General features: G+C 45.7%; 1 protein-coding gene across 1 annotated transcript; it reads left to right on the forward strand.

Annotated features, from left to right (window-relative positions):
- Positions 1 to 2,113: 2,113 nt before the first annotated feature.
- On the forward strand, positions 2,114 to 22,351 carry nuak1a (NUAK family, SNF1-like kinase, 1a). The gene is made up of 8 exons (XM_083757721.1): positions 2,114 to 2,499; positions 2,619 to 2,978; positions 8,763 to 8,883; positions 10,692 to 10,843; positions 15,651 to 15,716; positions 15,930 to 16,049; positions 19,064 to 19,196; positions 20,103 to 22,351. Exons 1-8 carry the CDS (start codon positions 2,488 to 2,490, stop codon positions 21,263 to 21,265), a joined length of 2,127 nt encoding a protein of 708 aa, XP_083613847.1. The 5' UTR covers positions 2,114 to 2,487; the 3' UTR covers positions 21,266 to 22,351.
- The last annotated feature ends 256 nt before the right edge of the window (positions 22,352 to 22,607 follow it).

The raw sequence follows: 22,607 nt of genomic DNA on the forward strand, positions 1-22,607 counted from the left end.
CCCCCCCCTCCCCACACACACACACACACACACACACACAAACAAACACACACGCCATTTGAAAGCACTCTGTAGAACACAGACCACATGTGGGGGGCACAGCAAGGACATATTCTCCTGTGTCTTACAGTACAATAGCCCACAATGGCCTCGGGACAGGAAACCAATTACTATGGGTTATATGTAAGCCTACATGCAAAGTGCATGGGGGGGCATTATAGACACAGTTGTTGAGACATTTCTCTATTTCCCCAGTTGTGTCCATACAATGCAAAAACAAATCTGTCACCCACAAATGGCATTGAGGCATGCTGGCTTGTGTCATTTTTTATTTATTTTATCAGATTCAGATATATGTCTGTATTTCAGATACAGCTATGTTTGTGTCATGAATGGTTACTATAGGCCTTCTTAAAATGTTACTTCGCAAGATCCAAAATGTAAGAGGTTGATTATCTTATAGCTGCTTGCAGTTGTAATTTGCTGATGAATCTGAATGTGTTTTATTTGGAATTTTGGATTGAGGTATAATTTAAGAGACTCTTAACTATTTTTTTCTCTGTGGAGTGGCATGGCATGGGTTAGGCAGGCTACAGTTAAAAGAAAAACATTTCTACTTAAATTAGATTACTGGGACGTAAGTCGGGACTTGATCACTCCCGGCTGGGTCACCTGAGTGAGGGGTATGATGTTGCGAGACCCGAAACCCCGATGACCTTGGGATACATCACTGAGGATACGTCCCAGGTGCATCCATTTATGTATGTATTTTGTTATAGTTCTTCTATTTATAGTGACTCATAGGAATAGACTAAGTGACAACCAGGAATAGTCTGGTGACCACCGGAGAGACGGGTGGCAGCCGGAAATTAGACGGCACCCGGGAGCAGTATGGGTTAGCGCCCCAGCCTGTGTCTTCCGTGAGGAAGAAGCCCAACAAACCCACGGTGAGGCCTTTAGGAGGGCCATGCAAGCCTCAAGCGGAGCCGGCGGCACCACCAAGGGCAAGGTGGGGCCTGCGGAACCGTTGCGGCTTGAGAATCCACCATTCCTGAATAAAGTGCCTGGTGCTGGGAGTCTGGTGCAACGCACAGGGCCTGACCTGGTGAGAGCAGGAGTGGACCTGGTGAGACGTAGGAGGGGCCCGGACAGGTGTCAACCCACAGAGCCTATAGTCCTTCCATGTGCCAGAATGGTACCTCCCAGTCCCGGCAGAGTAGTTCAGGAGGAATGGATTGTGTGGCCCTGGTTTTTCCCTAATGGGACTTATCGAGGGTAGCTACTGGGACGTAAGTCGGGACTTGATCACTCCCGGCTGGGTCACCTGAGTGAGGGGTATGATGTTGCGAGACCCGAAACCCCGATGACCTTGGGATACATCACTGAGGATACGTCCCAGGTGCATCCATTTATGTATTTTGTTATAGATGTGAGCTGGACCATTGTATAACAACTATTAGTGAATATCTGTTACTGCAGATCAAGGTTCATAAAAAAAACTATATCTATACTAATATCTATACTATTTGGATAAGTCACATTGTCACACTGATTACACTTGCACTGACTGTCAAAGAAGTGGCTATAACCATTTTCATTCATTTTAAAGAGTACAACAAGGTTTCTTATAAACCTGCAGTTTATAAACGGCATGGTTAGAACGATTGTGTAATTGCACCGTAGCCTATTGTAGGCTAGTTGTCCTAATTGTTCTGGTATATCTGCAAATCTCTTGATTTATTAGGCCTACAGTCATATCAGAGAGGGAGAGAGGGAGAGAGAGAGAGAGAGAGAGAGAGAGAGAGAGAGAGAGAGAGAGAGAGAGAGAGAGAGAGAGAGATGAGAGAGAGAGATGAGAGAGAGATGAGAGAGAGAGAGAGAGAGAGAGAGAGAGATGAGAGAGAGAGAGAGAGAGAGAGAGATACCGAAACCGAAACCCCGCCTCCGCGGTCCCTACTACAGGCTGTGGTCCACTCCAGGTCCAGGTCCACACAACACACACCCCCTCCTCTCCTCTCGGCGTGTGTGTGTATAGTGTGTGTGTGTGTGTGTGCAGACTGCAGAAGGAGCGGAGAGGCTGCTCAGTGCTGAGGGAGAGGAGAGGATATATCAGGCTCTGCTGCTTGAAACGGAGCTCATTATGAGACTGGAATGAAGTGAACCTAATCGCACCCAAATAACCACAGCGCACCGTACGGAGGTGTTGATTCAGCACAGCAAGTTGATCTCCTCCTGCACAGCCTCCGCATCGGAAAAAGCCGGGGGATGCTTTAAAGACGAGAACCTATACGAAAAAGAGAAACGCCGGTTTTGGTATTGTTTTGTGTGTGTGTCTGTGTGTGCGCGCGCCGCTGTCTCTCAGCTCTCTCGGGGATTTATGGGGGTGCATGGAAGCTCCCTAGCTGTTTTTTGACAGCATCAACTGCATTTCCATAATCGCTGCACAAAGGGGGGACAACGCCTTCACACCCCCTTTAAACCCTGCAAATGCACGCAAGTGTAAGGCTATATCCCTATTATTCTCATGCATGGTTCTATAGAGTCGGGACAACTTTTTTTTGGGGGGAGGGGAGTGTTCAGTGTTGCATTAAAACATCGCTTATTTATTGATTGATTAGATGACGATGGAGACCGTGCACGGGAGGCTCCACGCGCGCCGGCGCTCCAGCGGAGGCAGCAGCAGCGCCGAGGCCGGCCCGAGTCCGGAGCTCACACAGACGTGGATGGAGGAGGAGGTGGACCAGCAGCAGCATCCTCCGTTACCTGTGGACTACCCTGCCGGCGGTCCCGGTCCCGTCGACGGTCCGCCCTCCTCCTGCTCCCCGCCGGAGGACGGCGGGTGGTCCGCCAGCGGCTCCTCCGTGAAGAAGCACCACCACAAGCACAACCTCAAGCACCGCTACGAGCTGCTGGAGACCCTCGGAAGGGGCACCTACGGCAAGGTGAAGAAAGCCATCGAGAGGCATACCGGTAGAGTGGTAAGCGAGCCTCTTTATTCAATTCAAACGGGGGGGGATAGAAATATCCGAAAGCAGTGGTTTTCAACCTATTTTATTTCATATCAAGGCCCATTATTTATTCGGCATTTAAGCCACGGACCACCAATTGATGACATTTAGCCTCTTAGACCCAAAAGAATGTTTTGTTGTCGTTGGATAAGATTTTGTTTTGTTCACAATTCCATGCTGCGTTGATGTGGTAGAGATAAGGCAGACTTTGGATCAAAATAAGAAATATTTTTACATGCTCTAATTGTAGACTTGTAAATTAAGTAGAATAATGCAGGTGTTTAACAATAATTTAACTCTTGAGAGCGTAAAATTAAACCAAATATTAGTTAAATATATATCTAAAGCTTATTTGGTTCTCAACTCTCCATCATTTAGCTGGGGGACCACCTGGAACCCCCTCAATGACAACTGGTTTTAAGCATTACACTTGTTTACAAGAGGGTCCACCATGTTCAATTCATCAAAACATTTAGAGACGTACAAATAGACACTTCTAGTCAAAGAACAGAGCAGGATATCATCATGAAGGAGGTACAAAGGGAAAATAAACTTATACAGTGAGGGGAAAAAGAGGGGGGGGGGGGGTGGGGGGATTCAGATTTTACGGGGGCCAGTTTCGGTGGTCCCCCGGACCACTTGGTTGAAAACCACTGTCCTATAGTGATTAATTTAACTCCGAGAGTGTATGTCTACACTGTAATGTAGACTCTACACTACAGATACAACCACATTGACCCTCATTTGGTTCCATTTTGTAGCTACACACACTCTCAGTCTTAGAGTTACAACATCTATATTGATTAAAGGGCTGGCCTGGCTTTCGTCCCAGTAGGCACCTTTAAGTGGGGGTGCCTGCCGGTGTCATTTTGGGTCGATGTGTAAACACGCCACAAATGGAAGCCGTGAGGGTTTGCGCAGCAGCTCGTTTTAAATTCAGCCTGGAGGGTGGCTGCTGCATTTCTTAATCGACATCATTTAATTTCACGCAGCCTTTTGACAGGGAACACGTGTATAGGAGGTTCAGCCAAACCATTTGCATTTTCTAATCACCCCGCCACTCAGTCAGATTAGATAAGATTTCCGTTTGGTATTCCAATTCCACCTTACCTTACCTTATTGATTTGTTGATAGTAGCCTATATCCTCAAGACAGACTTAAGTTATGACCATATACCCTCCAAACATCTAGCCATTATTTGACCTATATTCTCTGGTTCAAAGTTCATACAGTAGCCTAGATGTAGACACATTTGACAACCAAGGCGGCCAGGCCACAACTTAATACAAGATAATACAATGCGTTTTAACTTTTAGCACAATCACTCACTGATGTGTATTTGAGTCATTTGACTGCACATAGGAAACGTTGGAGAAAAACAAGACCTCCGTTTGAATGGGGGAATTGTGTGTTCCTATCCAAGTCTGACACCTATGTGTGAAGGAAGGAGAGAGACTTTTCAGAAGGGGTGAAGTATAGGACAAGACACACACACACACACACACACACACACACACACACACACACACACACACACACACACACACACACACAACACACACACACACACACACACACACACACACACACACACACACACACACACACACAGCTATCCTGGCTAACGAGCAGAAACCTCGCACCAAGTTGCTATCTTTAAGTTGGCCCTGCAATGCATGTTGATGACATCAGAGTGCCTAAGGAAGAAATGATATGAATTTCTCACCAGACTCGCTACAGTAAGAGTATGGGGTCAGGAACGCTTCCCGACTGTTAGGTGTGTTTGTCCTGTGAGTGAGGGCTGTCCTGTGAGTGAAATGTCCCAATTTTTTGCTTACGTTTTACGCTTAAAAATGTGCAAGACACAGAGCGTAGTGCACACATCAGAGACAGTATACAGGCCTGTGACAATATGACAAACCAAACGGTCATAATTCCAGACAGATAGGCTAATAATTATCAATAAGGCACCTTCTTATTGAGTAAAAAGCCCCTGATTTCATCATGTCGATTTAAACTGCATAATAAAGCTGAAAATCTCTAAAAAGACGTTTTGTTTATCTGAATGCAACCCTTTAATGTAATTGACTGGTAAAGTAGGCTACTGTATAACCTAAATGTGGTTATGACCCATTGTTTAGAATCCACATTCTATTATGCTATAACCAGCAGGCTATATATAAAACACACTAGCAAGACCGTTTTGCAGTGAACTATAATCAGATTTATGCTCTGTCGCATGACAGTGTCACGCACTGAAAATCAGCCTATCTATAAGCTCACAACGTGGCGCTCGACGTGGTGGGAGTTTGCAGATAGGCTGTGTGCGACACCGCCACAAGACAAAATATGAATCAGGCTTAAATTAGGCTTGAGTGAGCGAGAGAGTTATGTAATTACAGTGGCTTTATGACTTTCCCTGGTGTTAAAGGGCAATGAGACGAGCAGCTTGACATTGCAACAGGAAGGAACACTTCTTGAAGTGTAGGCCTACTTGTGCATTTATGCTTGTGCAAGTGGGCAATCTTGTGTGTGTGTGTGTGTGTGTGTGTGTGTGTGTGTGTGTGTGTGTGTGTGTGTGTGTGTGTGTGTGTGTGTGTGTGTGTGTGTGTGTGCACGCGTGCATGTGTGCGTGCGTGCATGCATGCTTGTCTGCATTTACTATTAGTTATAATGGCCCTGCTAGGAATAGCATCTGTTATATGGTTGCACTGTCTGGCACCCCATCATCCATTCAGTAAGTTCATCACATATCTCCTACTCCTACTAGGTATAGGCCTTGCATTGTGACACTATACATGCATGGACACGTGTGTACAGTATTCACAATTCATATCGGCACATCACATGGGCTTGAACAAAGATGTTGCGAGTGCTTCGCATATTGTATATTGTACTACAGCACGTGAATGTGTGTGTGTGTGCGTGCGTGCGTAAGAGCAGTAGCACTATAATGTGGCCCAGGGCTATAGCGCTCCGTTCCTATGAGCCAGCTGGCATGCAAGGGTCTCACTGCACAAGTCAAGGTAGCCAGTATAATGATCCACAGCCTCAGGCTTTAAGCCAGGGTAATGCAAGCTAGCCAGGGGAAGGGTGTGTCTGCTCCTGCCTTTAGCATTGTCTCCGCTGAACACACAGCCACCAGAACTGCCTTTTAACGAGTCTAACTCTGATGCGATGAACGCGACTCCACCCAGCTCTGTGGGAAACTCCTGTAAATTATATCAACGCTGCGCTCACTTAAATGGCTTCTGAACTTGCTGATGCGGTGAAGGCAGCCCTATTTAGAAGGGATTTACTTGTACTGTGTGTGGTAGCTTTTAAATGGATTAATGAGCTTTACACGATGGCTGCGTGCCTTTGTCCTAAGAGGGTTTTGATGACTTGATGTGGTGGATGCTGCAGTGTTAAGTGTAATCCATCCATCGCTCTTAATGCATGGGATTCTGTGAGATCAGCCTCGGCTGAAAGTGAGAAAGGATTCAAGTTTCTCAGTGCTGCTAATCTGCCGTTTTGGCTTCTCTGTAGATCACATTAGAAAGAAAGTAAAGACATGCTGGATGATGAGAGAGGGTTTTGCCTTTGCCTGGAATATAGAATAGAATAGAAGTCCATGTGGAAATGTGCGTTTTTGACATCATTGTGGTATAAACGAACAAAAACAGACAAGATATAATTGTATAATAACACCCAAGTTGTGTTCCAGTTCACAATTAAATGTAGTGTAAGTGCAAAAGGCCCAGCACATATGGGCTTCTACTCCAAACATGATAAGGATAACATATCAGGAAATTATGTTATGAATTATTGTACTGTATTGAAAACCAGACACAGACTAAATATCGTTTTTGGCAAAAAGGAATCATATATAAATACATTACTATGTCGTTGCTTAACAATAGCCTGGCAGCTGTTATCATTATGCAAGCTAATACAACAGACAAGTTCTCGTCTTATCTGAACTCATTGCATAATTGGCCCGAGGAATGGGCACCCGGCGCCACGGTGCGCGAGCAAAGCTACCAGTGGAAATATTTCCACTTCCCTGCACTTTGTCACCAGTTTGGTCTCCTGATTCCCCTAAAAGGAGGGGGGCTGGGCCCAGGCTTGTGGGGCCATGAGTGACGCATGCCAAAGAGGAAGTACATTTCACCAGCCACTTCCTGCCCCAGTACCCTGAGTCACGTGTGCGACTTCCTGTGGATTAAGTCGTAGACGTGGTGTTTTAGCCACCATCAACCTGTCGTCCCTATTTCTGGCATGTCATTATTTTAGCTATTCATCGTACAATGAAGTATGTAGGGCTGAAGTGGTTAATGCACAAACGAAACGATATTAAAAGTATGTTTCGTTCAGCATTCACACTCTGGGTACATATTGTACTTCAACATACGTGACATACACGCACACACGGGTGCACACGCACGCACACATTCCCTGTTCATTGTTTGCAAACACAGCGGAGTGATAAAGTGACACTTGAGATGCCGATCAGGGCTATATAGACTGGCTGGCTGGATGGATCGTCGGCCAGATCTAAGTTGCACGGTGCGAGTGCTTCTTATGGAACATCTATTTATATCTGGCTCGCGTTCGGAGGTCTCCTGTGTGCTGTGCTCCACTGGATGTCCTTCCACAAACCCAGATTTATCTCCCAAGGTTGATAGGCTATCCCTTCGTCTTACGCAGAGAGAGGGGGTGTGTGTGTGTGTGTGTGTGTGTGTGGGGGGGGGGGGGAGAGTCTTAGCCTACTTTGCAGAAAAGCTGGTTTTGAAAGCATTATACGTCGTGGATGCAGACACAGTATAATACGTTTACTGTGATACGCCAGTGAGGAAAGCAACTGTGGGATGTGCTGCGCCTGTAGTGTACCATTTATGCACTGTATGACTTCACACATCACAAAAGTTTTTTTTTTTAAACATTTGACATTTTTGGAAAATGTTTGTAATGACTTGCCCAAAATAGGAACTCCAGGATTAAAAGCCCAGGCTGAACAGAAGTTTATGTAGCATCTCAATTCAGCTACTGAACATCCGAGTACATTATATACGTCATCCACCGTATTTATCATTGCATTAATCCTCATACACATGCCACTTCTTTGTAATGCTGTTCATACAAATACCAAGTGAGAGTCCTGGCTTGAACCTTACATTTCACACTTAAACACGACGGGATCCCACAAGGCTATATCTTAGTCTGCTCATTTGTTCCCTCTACCAAATCTCTTTGCTGAAAACAGCAGATCTACAAGCTCACAACACATCGCAAAACACTTTGTGCATCTGCTAAGTGTTCGCCCCCAGGCTGGGATTCATGTGGATCAGATTGATTATCTAAATGCTAAACGAGACAGTAATGTGATTTAATTCATGTAAATTACGATCCAGTAGACCTTAGACTCAGGTGTTGGCTGTGGTGAAAGATAGGCCCTTTGACCTTTTTGACCCAAGCGACACGGCACCAGAGAGGACACGTCACCCCGGTCAATAATCTGTACCCATTACGTTTATCTTTTTTATTGAGCCGATGTTTGAAGAGGCTGTTGGGATTCAAGTTCCAATATTGACACTGTTAGCCAGCATGAGGTGAAATAGGTGCCTATGGCTTTGTCTGATGACTCCGACTGGAGGTTGACCCATGTCAGACGCAGCATAAATTGGGCTTTGCCGTGTACACGGCTACACGCATACTGTATTTACAGTGTATAACATAACACCCTTTGTCCATTCCTTTCTATGCTTCCTTCAGGTGGCCATCAAGTCCATCAGGAAGGAGAAGATCAAAGACGAGCAGGACATGGTTCACATCAGGAGAGAGATAGAGATCATGTCAGCCTTACGACACCCTCACATCATCTCAATATTTGAAGGTATCTGTCTGTGTGTGACATGTGTGTGTGTGTGTGTGTGTGTGTGTGTGTGTGTGTGTGTGTGTGTGTGTGTGTGTGTGTGTGTGTGTGTGTGTGTGTGTGTGTGTGTGTGTGTGTGTGTGTGTGTGTGTGTGTGTGTGTGTGTGTGTGTAAACCAGAGATGATGCTCATAGACCATCTCCACTATCACCCTCCCTGACATCTCACATATGTTGTTTATCATTAGCTTAGCAACAAGGGAACATAGATACAAGGACACATAGATACAAGGACACACACGCGCGCACGCACGCACACACGCATGCAGGAAAGTCAATCAAGATGTGTGCATGCATAGTACACAGTGTTTCTGTCAGTGCAGTGCATGACATCAGCTGACTGCCCTGAAGACAGAGGGCTTGTAGCAGCCGTGTTTATTTGTTGTGGTTTGGAGCAGGCCCCGGGAACAGCTACAAGAACCGTATAGACACCTCATAAAGTTTCACGCCAACGGCTTGCTGTGTCTCCAATAAACTGTTCCTGCTGTGTGGCCATGCCTTACTGCTTAGCTGTGTGACAGTCGAGGGGTGCCTTTTTTTTGGGGGGGGGGGGGGGGGGGGGTGTCGTTCACTGGTTGATGCGTGCAGCGTGGCGCTGGGATCGTTTAGTTAAACCTCATTTGACCTTAATGAAGATAGCTTGCGGTGTGTGAGTGTGTGGGAGGGATGGAGGGGGGTTAAGATGTTGTTGAGCCACGGTTGCCAAATGTCTCTGCTCGATGATGAACTACAGTGGGTTGCTAGGACAGGATATAAACATTTTGACAATAGAACAGAGGGAAGCAGCGAGGATGCGTCTATACTTTACCCTGACACTTGTTGATGGACACAGTGCTCTGTGAATACGGGGGAAAGTGTGTCCTTTGGCAGACCTTGGGAGAAAGATCAGGCTTGAGTACGACATCTTAACCGATGTCTACTGCTTCAGAAATGCCACGGAAAGTGAAAGAAGCGCTAAAAGCGTATGCCTTAATTCAAAGGAAACAAATAAAGTTGTCTGAATGTTTACTTTTTAAAGTACATTTCACAATGTGCTTCAAATGGTCTTTGGCCAAATACACATCAATTTGGGGGTCCTCGGCAAGAAAATGTATGAGAACCACTGCTGTATGGAAATGGTGTCCTTAATGCACCAAAATATTCTGTAGGCTGACTTTGTCTGCCATTTAAACACTATTAGGTCATTAGCCAAAGATAGAGAGCAAGAGTGCGAGAGAGACAGATGGCTAGAGAGAAGTGGTGATACAAAACTCAGCTGGATTTGAAACCCATGTCGTCACAAGTTGGCCTGTAGCTATGTGGGACTCAATGTGACCCACTCCCAACACATTATTCAAAGTCACTTCCTAATATTACGACTCCAATGACCTGAATATCAGGAAAGTACTTTTTTGTGTTACATCTCGAGTGTTAATTTAACACTTATATTTTGTTTGCAGTTTCAGAGAAAATGTAACACTCAGGACTCGTGGTAGTAGTACACGTGGTAGATTATGCTGATTTAGAATATTTCTTTCCATAAACATGCACATCCATTCCACACGTGTGTGTGTGTGTCATAAATGTATGGATAATGTAGGGTTGGGCAGTTAACAGACAGTATATTGACACAGATATTTAGAACTAATAACCAACTTAATCTTGCTCATGTAGATCTGCTCTTTTCACATTTATTTTTCTCTTTTTAATAATGTTTAATTTATAGTAATCAAGGCAAACGTCTCTCTATCTCTCTGTCTCTCTATCTCTCTCTCTCTCTTACGCTGCCAGTGTTTGAGAACAAGGACAAGATCGTGATCGTGATGGAGTACGCCAGCAAGGGGGAGCTGTACGACTACATCAGCGAGAGACGGCGCCTCAGCGAGAGAGAGACGCGGCACTTCTTCCGGCAGATCGTGTCTGCGGTTCATCACTGTCACAAGGTAAAGCCCAAGTCTGAGGACGCACAGGGGAGGGAGGGAGGGAGGGATGGATGTATCAAAAAATGCTAATACTAAAGTAAAGTACATTTATTAACACATTTAAAGCCAGGCGTTTCTTCGGGCGCCCTTTCACCTGTGCCAGGCAAAAACTATTAAAAAAAACTACAAAAAGCGGACCCTGTGACGCGGCTCTTGAACCGGAAATATTAGCCGACGCTGCTCCCGGTGCTCGATTTGACCCTTCACTAGCATGAAACAAGCTTATTTGACCCTTCACTAGCATGAAACACGCTGGTTTGATAGTAAGTAAGTACGTGAATTTTATTTATAGAGCACTTTTCAAAACAAAGTTACAAAGTGCTGTACAGTAAAAACAACAATATAAACAATCAAGTTAAAACAAGGCACAAAGGAGCAAACACAACAAAGAATAAGAGCAGGTAGGGACTAGGGGTGGATGGAGGGAGGGAGAGAGGGAGGGGTGGATGGAGGGAGGGAGGGGTGGATGGAGGGAGGGAGGGGTGGATGGAGGGAGGGAGGGGTGGATGGAGGGAGGGAGGGGTGGATGGAGGGAGGGAGGGAGTGAGCAGGGGTGGATGGAGGGAGGGATGGAGGGAGGGAGGGAGTGAGGGAGGGGTGGATGGAGGGAGGGAGGGGTGGATGGAGGGAGGGAGGGAGGGAGGGGTGGATGGAGGGAGGGAGGGGTAGATGGATGGACGGAAACGTTACTTCATCATGGGGATGGGAAGCGGTTGTCCTGCACCTCTCTCACCTCATCAGTCTACTTCCTGCATGGGAACCTCGTCCTCACCCTTCCTTCATTCAACCACTCTTCCTCTTCCCACCTCTTCTTCTATACACACCCACACCCTCCCTATTGGTCATCCCCTCTGCTGTCACAAGCACAGGCACGCTTGTATTGCTATACTTATGAGGATGTCAGCATTTTAGGATGGCCATTTGATGAATACTATTATTATATGTAATAATAATAATAATTATTTATTTTACATTAAACCAACCATGTATCTTGTGATCTATGTCTATTCCTCAAATTCTACATTTAGCTGTCACAAATAGTTCTCACACACACACACACACACACACACACACACACACACACACACACACACCCCCCTATATCCTCCTCTCTCACTGACTGTTCTGTGGTTCGTCATACGGGCTGGGTTTCCTCCCAGCAGCGGCGGTCCTATGATGATGTCACCGCTGTGTGCAACTGTGCATGGTGCTGATGTCATCATCGTGGTCCCTACCAGGCCGGGACAGACACCACGTGTCTGAATGAAAGACAGGGGGGGTGCTGACTGACTGACTGGCTGGCTGGCTGACTGACTGACTGACTGACTGACTGGCTGGCTGATTGACTGACTCACTGTAGCTGGCAGGGAAATCGCCACGTAGTCCTCCTTACTGCATATCGGTGTTGATTTTGTCGACTAAAACTATGACGAAAAATGTTCGTCAACTACCATTTTACGCTGAGGAAAACGGAATAAAAAATGAGCCATGATGACTAAAACTATGACTAAATGTATTGACAAATGAAGTAAAAGACAAGTCATTTTATGCTTGGTTGCATGCTGAAAATAGCAGCTCTACAAGCCCACAACACAAGCTACAAGCTTGTGAGCTTGTAGATCGGCTATTTTCAGCAAGTGTAAAATCAGCCGTTATGACGCCATCAAGGCCCGCCAAAAAATAAATAAATTAGGACGAAATCCAACTGTTTTAGTCGACAGTTGACTAACATCTTATACTTGGTCAACAAAAACTAGACTTAACACTAAAACATTCCACGTGACTAAAATGAAAATTATTCAAAAGACTGACTAAAACGAAATACAAGATAACAACACTACTGTACAGTATATGCCGCGTTCACACTGGCAGCTATAAAGCTACAGCTGGCTAACATTCATCTTCAGTGGAAGCCGGCACTATGTAGATACAAAAGCGATGTCTGACGTTCGTAGCAGACACAAAATCAACCAAGCTACAACCCAAGTTGAGCTGGCTTCAACTGCAGCTGCAAAGCTACACAACTGTAGTGTCGTTTAACCATTCCCATGTATCGGCTCTCTTTACGCAATTCCAGCTTGCGATGATAGAAAACTAATGATTTTCATCAGCCGGTTCAGCCACTTTATATTCATTGTTTTTTCTTGCTTGTTGGACACATGCTTGACGTTAAAGAGAGTTCATGAACACCCTTTGAAGGTGTGTGCGCTTGTGTGTGTGCAGGAAGAGGAGACATAAACGGTGTAGTTTGCATTAGATTGTAATCCCCATCGTTGATGTCACTGAATTCAGGTTTCTGAACTGTCCATCGTGCACCAATGAGACCTAGAGTCAGTAGACGGAAATTGTGCTATCGCATAATGAGCATTAGTGAGGACCAATTATATGAAGGTAAGGTTGAAGATGGGTCAAGTGCTCCTTCGATGGAAGAGATCATCCCATAAATGGACTGAACGTTCAGTAAAAACAATTACAAGAAAGAATTCAGGGTTGCAAGGGCACCAGCAATACAATTAAGAAGATAAAGACAATCGTGTAAGATTGCTCATCATAGACTAACAGTGTAGATGAGATAATGTCTTTTTTTTTAAATTGTTTCCTGAAGATTGGCACGGAAGGTGATGACTTGGAGCCGCATGTCTCTTCAAGCGAGTAGCTCATCCTTAAAGAAAGGGGAGAAATCCCCCAATGCACTAAATGCGGTTTAACGGGTTTAGCAAAGACAATGTCCTGATGAGGTCACATCCTGGCCCCTGTGTCCCACATATGCACATGTTTCAAGCCATGCGGCGGCCTGGATGAGCATGCTTTTTATCATTGTGCGTAATTAAAAGACGCTCGCGTCTTCACACAGACCACATGGCAACTTGAAACGCAGAACCACAAAGCGGACGATGAGCTCACCAGCTAGCGGAGCACAGCACAACAACGGGTGTGTCTGGGTGTCTGTGTGTGTGTGTGTGTGTGTGTGTGTGTGTGTGTGTGTGTGTTTGCTTTTACAAGTGATTTGATGTGCGTATGGCGCAACGACAACACAGCGTAAAACCGTCAACACCCTAACCCAGTGACAGCAATGAAATGATTATATTAATATATTTACTTAAATACTGTACTAAAGTACAATGTTACGTACTTTTAATTCACTTGTGTATTTCAGGTATTTTATATTATATTCCATTATATCTTAGAGGCAAATGTTATACTTTATACTCCAATACAAATATTTACAGCAATATAAAACACACATTAACCACTTGAACCCTACATAGTTACTTCGCCCAGAGCTCTACACTAGGATCCCTAATTATTTTCCTCCTTCTACACCAGATCTCTTTGCCAAAAATAAGTGATCTACAAGCTCACAACAGGTCACGTAACATATAGATTGTCTACTGTATGTTCGGCCCAGCAACGTTAGGGTTCATGTAGTTATCTAATAAATGATGATGTGTTATAATAGCTTAAGCTACCCAGAAGCACATTAATTAAATAAAACCAGTTTTTCCCGCTTGCCACATTGTGCAACCAGTGATGAACACATGAATGCATTACTTTACAATCCAATAATGAGTACTTTTATGATTCGGTACTGTAAGCATATGTTGATGCCAATACAGTTGTACTTTTACTCAAGTAACAGTTTTAATACAGGGCTTTTCACCACCACTATTTGATGGTATTGTACCGGACTGCCATACTGGAAGTAGTTCGCAAACCTTTTTCACCCATGTAAACAACTTTACTAGTTACTTTATAGAACCTTAAACCTTTGTCATATGTGACCGTTTCTGACTGAGGCTAATCGTCATTGAACTTTATGTGTCATGTGAAAGCAGGCAATCATAGCTTCAAATTGACCTATTGGTTGTTTAGTTTGACCCAGCAGTTGTGGAGATATGGCTTAGAGTCATGTCTTGCAGAAAACAGCGAGTTGAGAAATTAGGCTTGAAAGGTTCACTTCTGTGGTCTATTACACCTAGCTGCATGTTTAAGATTTAATTCATATTTCCTTTTTTTTTAATTTACGTTCAGCTCTGACATTTGCTCTAGACATGCTCTAGTATATGAAGAGTGCCCCTGCTATTAACTCATTTTGGATAAAAAATCATAATAAAAAAAGATTTGTATTAGTTAGTCTTGCTGACATGACTAAAAAAGAATCACATCTTAAAAATCTTTCCCGCTAAGATATAGTATGTGTCACTAAAACTTTAGAGAATAGTCGTTTCAATTACGACAGAAAATAACTTGTAGATCAGCTATTTTTGGCGAGGAGGTTTGGTGGTCCGTCTTACTATAACTAACTAAACTAACTAAGTATAGAGAGTTTAAGTTGCTAAACTGAAGTGATATTCATAAATTCCAAATATTATATATATATTATATAAGTATTCTGCTGCACCCCATGGACTTGCATCACGGCACCCACTTTGAGAAACCCTGCGTTCGAACATACAGTACATCCAGACAGTTCACAAAACTAGACACCTAGTTTTTTTAGTTGCTTAGTTTTTATTTATTAGCCTTTATTGGTTGCGTTTAGATGTTCCTGTTCTCCCTCTGAGCTTATTTGGTAGTGGCCTGGGTACTGTATTTATGAGCATTGCATGTTTATCCTGTTATTGTCTTGTATTCATAGTTACTGGCAGAGCTGTGTTACTTATTCTCTTCTCTTGGCCAGTTCACACTCGTAAAAGAGACTTCAGTCTCAATGTGGTTTTTACTGGTTAAATAAAGGTTGTGTCCTCTTTTTGTGTTGTTTTTGTAGAACGGCGTGGTCCACCGGGATTTGAAACTGGAAAATGTTCTTTTGGATGAAAACTGCAACATAAAGGTAGGGTCTCAACTCCAGACGAAAACTACTTTCCTGATGATGTGAATTCCCCCATAGAAAATTATGCTACAGAATAAATCACGTTCATTATGCAAAAGTAGTAGACAGACGATGCATTTTAATTCATATTTTGGACCCTGGACCCTACTACTATCCAAATAAGGCTAAATATTAATTGTATTTATTCTTAATCGCATATTGTCCCTCTGGCAGATTGCTGACTTCGGCCTTTCAAACCTGTATCATAAAGACAAACTTCTGCAGACGTTCTGTGGCAGTCCGCTCTATGCTTCCCCGGAGATCGTCAATGGAAGACCCTACCACGGCCCTGAGGTACAGACAGTACACCACACACACCACTCTGTTCAAAACCTTCACTCATATTCAATGGAAGACCCTATCACCAGCCCTGATGTACACCACACTCCACTCAATTCAAACCACTTACAAAAATGGTGGTGGTCTCTCTTGCAGAACATTTGAATCCCCTCATCTAGACTGAGTGGCAAAACTTTGAGCAGCATGGAACGTTGTGGAGTTTGGAAGCGATTTTTTGGAAATCACTCAATGGTCCTTTGTAGCTGTTTCTAAATGGAACGTTGCATTATTGAAAATGAGCGCTTCAAAACTCTGACACTTATATAATCGCCTGCATGGAATTTCTTGACAAAGTAGCTCATAACAGGTCTGCGGTGGATTTTTATGAAACAAACACTTGCAGATAGAAAGAGGATAATTCAGGCTTTCCGTACCGCTGCAATGGTGAGTTTAACGTTGTTTAATACAATCAGATAGGACTTTTCAGTTTGGATTTACAGTATGGGCTGTCAAGGCCACAAAGTACTTTTTTGCCACTCAGTAGGCGTTCTCGCATAACTTCCGGATATGGTGATGTCACACGCATAGCCTCTATAGTACACTCTGTGTGTCAAAGTGATTCATTAACACTGTGATTCTTTTTTGGAGGGCGAACCTTCGCTCGCAATCTATGTATAGGGCAGGGATTTTTCTGGGTCTCAGGGTGGAATGGCAGACATGTTACATAACAACGTGGTTCTTTCTAATCTAGATTAATGACTAAATGGGGCCTGGAAACTAGAACACTTCATTAGGGAACCAGAGCTCTGAAATAACTATCAGTTTCCCCAAAACCACACCGCTCTCATTCTAGAGGAGGCCGCGTTTCGTTTGGTTTCTTTTTTTTCTTTTCTCTTCTTCTTTGCACGGCTCAATTGGCCAACTTTTGCCTGCCGCGCACGTCTGAAAATAGAAGTGGTGATTAAAGATGAAAATCCGGAGATGCCAGAAACGTTGAGGAATTTCCCAGACTCACTTTTCTGTAACTGACGGAGGGGACAATTTCCCAAGACAACAGGAGAGAACCTGGCCTGGCTGTAGTGTGTGTGTGTGTGTGTGTGTGTGTGTGTGTGTGTGTGTGTGTGTGTGTGTGTGTGTGTGTGTGTGTGTGTGTGTCCCAAACTTTTCAGCGAACACATTGTCCTACAGGAGGAAGTTGGCTTGCATTCCCTGGTTGCCTGGTCACTCGCTTGCTTGCTCGCTCAGTCGCTCGCTCTCACGTGCACGCGTCGCGCACACACACACACAGTCACACACACACATAGAGCAGGGGTACCACCAGACCTCTCACCGGTTTCCTGAAACTACTCCTATAAGTCTAGGGCTGGATTTTTATAGCATGACAGAGCCAACAGTCAGCACCTCAGGGCAGGCCTCCCCGCCGGACCAAACACAGACACACACTCGCGCGCACACGCACACACGCACACACACACACACACACACCAGTGTGTTTCTAAGATATCACTGTTCTCACTCGCTGTTATTTTATGTCTCATTAGCTTCAGCACGACTCCACCCAGACTGTGAATCTTATATAAGTGACAACCTGTCACCACACACACACACACACACACACACACACACACACACACACACACACACAATTTCCCATGTTAGCAAGTGGAGGGACGTAACTTCCCCATGCAGGCAGCGGGTTAATCACCCATTGTTTCTGAGTTGTGATTCAAGCAGGGTATCACACCATCTAATGCCTGTCAGAGAAAAAGACGCACACAGCAAAATCCTGAGTATTCATTCATAGAGGGAAGTGGACCCTGGCTTTATTTATATATTTTTTCGATTTATACGCTTGATTCACTTAACCACCTCAAAAACTTGACCTTTGGCTAGGTATTTGGTTTGTTCTTTTTTTTGCGACACCAAAAATCCTTACCGAAAAAAGCAGGCAAGCTCACAACATGTCACGTCAACTTATAGATAGATCTGATATTGTTGGCAAATGTGTCCCCCCCCCTGTCCCCCCCCAGAATAAGGAGGGTTCAGGTGTTTGTGTTATCACACAAGCATCTGACCCACAAGCAAGCCCCATGAGTTGATGTGTACTGTATATGTTTGCTAATCAGTTGCAGAACGTATAGCGTCACGTCACCTCGCCAAGAGATTACATGAGCCACCTCAATCATGTCAGAAACACAAGCTGGAGCGCAATCCAAAGATGACAGAGAGAAGATAAGAATTGGCCCTTTTGCGGTGACTTTGAAACTACTCTATAAACTGCAATGGTTATAGCTCAACAGACAGCCTAATTAACCTGCATGGCACTGTGTAAAAGTGATAAGGCCTTGCGAGTTGGCTGGCCTCAGCAGGCAAGAGGGCGAAAATCCTTGCGGTGAAACAACAAACAGAACTGCAATCGTCTGTTTCGGCCAAGACAAGCAGAGACCCTCCAAATTCCTCGAAATAGGTCTGAGTTCATTATCGTCCTCCAAAGTGCTGACAGTAATGTTGGACTAATTCACGGAGTCTTTCACAGTGCTGATGAAACTGGATCTGATGCCCTGCTGAATGAAAATGAATGAAACTTATTGTCTCCACCAGGCCGAAGGCATGGGGGGAGAGTATGTTTTGCACTCCGTCCGTCCGTCCGTGTGTCCGTCCGTCCGTGAGCAGCTAATCTCCGGCACCGTTAACCCGGTCGATGCCAAATTTTGCACACACACTCCCTGGATGCCAACGATGAACCTCTGCCCCAAAATTTCCAGAACGGCCTGTTATAGCGCCACCAGGAGGCCGCTTTGTGCAAAACAAGTTTTTGCACAGTACACCTACAGATTTTGTCCAAACATCGCGCAAATTGGTACACAGTCTCTCTAGTTTACTTTTGTTGCCCTTTTATCCAACCACCAGATGAAGGCAAGCTGCAATGTCCTACATTCCTATCCTGGTGGAGACCTGTGCCCAGAAGGGCACTTTTTCTAGTTTAGAACTTTTTTTACAGTAGCCTGTGTTGTTGTGTTGTTGTGCAGGTGGACAGCTGGGCCCTGGGGGTGCTTCTGTACACGCTGGTGTACGGAGCCATGCCGTTTGATGGAGGAGACCACGTCAAACTCATACGACAGATCAGTAACGGAGAGTACAGGGAACCCACACAGTCATCAGGTAACCTGCCAAGCATGCTCGCTGTTGCTCTCTCTCTCTCTCTCTCTCTCTCTCTGTCTGTCTCTCTGCAAAGGACTGAGCCAAATTCTTTTCCTGGGGTTTCTCAAAATGAAAATAAAAAATATACCAGAACTCAGTAGCGAATGAACAGAATTACGCAATGACTTAAGTGAAACAGCCTGAAAAGTCACAGTAACCCCCACCCTCTAAATGCACACTTCCAACCACAACAAAAGAAAACGAAAACAATGGCCATCTTTGTCTTATGTGGCTAAAGCCATCACTCCCCTGGCAGTGTTGGTTGATGTTTAATTTAGGTCCAAGAATGTTTGGAGAAGACAATAGTCAGACGAAAGTGTGAGAACAGCCAGATGTACTGGAGATCTTGCCTACCAATATGTCTGACGTCTATATGTTCAATGTAGTGGCTTGAACTGGCTGGAAAGAACACAAACACGTTAAAACAAACTGCAGTGCATTGCAGACATTGGTGGCCCTTTTCTCAGCTTGGATTTAGATGTCAACAGACGCATGTTGGTAGGCAGAGATCTCCGATATGTCTGGTTAAGGCTAACCCAAACTTACACAGAGTGCTTAGTTAACACCCATTCAAACCGGGAAAGCATCCGTGTCATTTTAGATTTTATGGTGGCTATTCAAGAATATCAGCTCACAGCGCATCACTTTATGCCACACTGTGAGCTTGTGCATCTGCTATTCCTTTGTGTGTTTGAAGTGTTTGAACATTTTAGTCCCAACACAAATCTTCTCTTCTGGGGGTCCCTGGTACAAAACCTTTTCAGATGTGGGTCCACTCCACGGCCATATACTGTATATATCAATTTTGAAGGCATTCCCTGTCAAATAAACATAAATCGCAACTCAGTCTCTGTGTTCCCGGCACAGACGCACGTGGGCTGATCCGCTGGATGCTGATGGTGAACCCGGAGCGGCGGGCCACCGTGGAGGACATCGCCAACCACTGGTGGGTGAACTGGGGCTGGAAGAGCACCGTGTGCGACTGCCAGAGCCAACAGAGCCAGGGCTCCCCCATGCTGGCACGCTTCATCGACTGGCAGAACCGCACGGGCGGCGGAGACTCCAACAAAGCCGGTCGGCCGGAGAAGACGGAACCCGCGGTGGGCCACGGAACGGCGGGGGCGCCCCACCCGGGCCGCCGAGGGCTGAAGAAAGCCATGAAGGAGAACGAGGGCGGAGGAGGGCGCCATGTGGGCTCGACGGGGGAGGACAAGCAGGGTCTCAAGAGGCCCAAGGGGATCCTGAAGACGCGCACGTCCGACCAGCGGTCGCAGAGCGTGGGGGAGCTTGAGCTCAGGCGCTCGCTGCACTTCCAAGACGGTGGCGTGACCTTCATGGTCGACGGGGACGGAGGAGGGGGAGTCGAAGAAGAGGATGAGGATCAGGTGTGCCTGGGCGGCTCGCCGGCTAAGATGGTTCCCGTTCTGCCCAAGAAGGGGATCCTGAAGAACAGCCAGCAACAGCAGCAGCAGCAGAGAGAGTCCGGCTACTACTCGTCGCCAGAGCGTAGCGAGTCCTCAGACCTGCTGGGGGGCGGCAGCGCTCTCTTGGCCCCGCCGGCCAGCTCGCCAACAAAGAGGACCACGGGGAGAAAAGGAATACTGAAGCGCAACGGAAAGTTCTCCTCGTCCACCCACGGCCGAGACGGAGGAGGAGGACACCTCCCGCCTTCGGCGTCGTTCCACGGCGAATTGGGGACCGGCGGTGACTTGGGTCTCTCTCGCAGCCAGTCACGACCTTCTGGCATGCTCTCCGAGGAGATGAGCCTATCCACAGGCTCGGACTGGCCTCCCAGCGTGCCGCAGCCCAACATCAGGGCCTGCATGTCTGCAGAGGACCTGCTCCAGCTGGCAGGCTTCAGGGGCCTCCAGGCCCCGGCTCCAGGGACTCTTCACGGGGGAAAGGTGAGCCAGCCGTCCCCGTGTTCGCCCGGGGACAACGGGAGCTTCTCCCTGCTGGGGGACATGGACGACGTGACCCAGGTCTATCAGAAGGCGCTGGACATCAGCTGTACGATGAGGGAGACTTAGGGATTCATGTCGGCCCGGAACAGTGGTGGACGGACACACGCACACACACACACACAGACTGTAGAGAGGCGAAGGAAACTCGGCCACACCATGAAAGTAAACAATGTTCAAACATAGCATATACGAACAACATATAGAAGCACAAAGCTCATTGCCATGTTTAGCTCCTTTTTCTTTAATTCCGGGATTGTCACTGGAAGTGTGACCTGAGAAGTATCGTTTCCCCCGCGAAAAACTGCATCCGACCATTTCAGGCTCTGCTGCTTCACATGTTTACATCTTCCACAGAGTAAAGCTGGATTCTGTACGTTATTTCCTATTTTTTATGTTTGCTTTGTTGGACAGTGCAGTGAAGAACAGAGGAGAAGATGAAATGCAACACGGGGGGGGGGGTCATCATCACAGACAGAATTCATAAATAATAAAACACACAACAAGACCCCCGTTAGCCTATAATATTATTCAGTCTCAACAAACCCAACAACCCAACAAAACCCAACCCAACAACGAAAGTGTCCTCCTCCGTATATCCTACCGTAGCCCTGAAGTGTTACGTGGGACTTCAAAATGCCTCAGGAGTACAGTCCACTCTGCATATCATGAAATTATGATCCCATAACCCTGTTAAACCTCTCCATGGACTCGCTGTATAGGCTTAACATTATTTATTTATCTAATTAATAAATGAGCCTGAGTTGTTTTATGTGTTTTACTATATGTACTTTGCTGTACACAGAGGCTACTCGTGTCACTTCATGTAATGAATGATACACAGGTAGAATGTGATATTATGCTTGAGATTAGAGCATATAATTTGTATTACTATATAGTAACAGAGCAGGCCTTGTGAAGTGCCTTTATCATTCAACGGTTACCAGTATTTCTCTTGACGTTTAAAGAAGATCGCTGTTGCAGCATTCTCATGGCCATGGACTCGTTGTGGTAGGGATAGGCTATCGTAAGACGAAACAAAAGGGAGACCTCACATTTTGTAGTTCAAGTGTTTGCTAGTAGCGCATCTCTCACATGCAAAGGCAGCAGTTGGAAAGAAACGAGTTGCAATTGCAGAACGGCAGAAATTGCAAGAAGGCAGAGTGAAAGAGAACGAGTAAGGGCAGAGTGTGCAGAGCTGCAGACTTTTAGGCAGGGCTGAGGTCAGTACCAGGGGTTAATTGTGTGATTAAAGGGCGCTGTTGTTGGAAGGAAGTTGGGAGTTGGAGAAAGAGCTCCAGCCCTTCCGCCCCAGACGGAGAACTCTAGCACTCTCTTATTACCCCTGGAGAAGAGAAGGACAGCGAGAGAGGCAAGATGGTGGGGGTGGGCAGGGAGGCAGAGAGGGAAA

Source organism: Protomyctophum parallelum, assembly GCF_964188405.1.
Source record: "Protomyctophum parallelum genome assembly, chromosome: 22".
NCBI classification, from domain to species: Eukaryota; Metazoa; Chordata; class Actinopteri; order Myctophiformes; family Myctophidae; genus Protomyctophum; species Protomyctophum parallelum.

Coding starts and splice junctions, on each gene's coding strand:
- nuak1a (XM_083757721.1), top strand. Junction 8,884..10,691: donor CATCATCTCAATATTTGAAG/GTATCTGTCTGT, acceptor TTACGCTGCCAG/TGTTTGAGAACAAGGACAAG. Junction 19,197..20,102: donor GGAACCCACACAGTCATCAG/GTAACCTGCCAA, acceptor TTCCCGGCACAG/ACGCACGTGGGCTGATCCGC.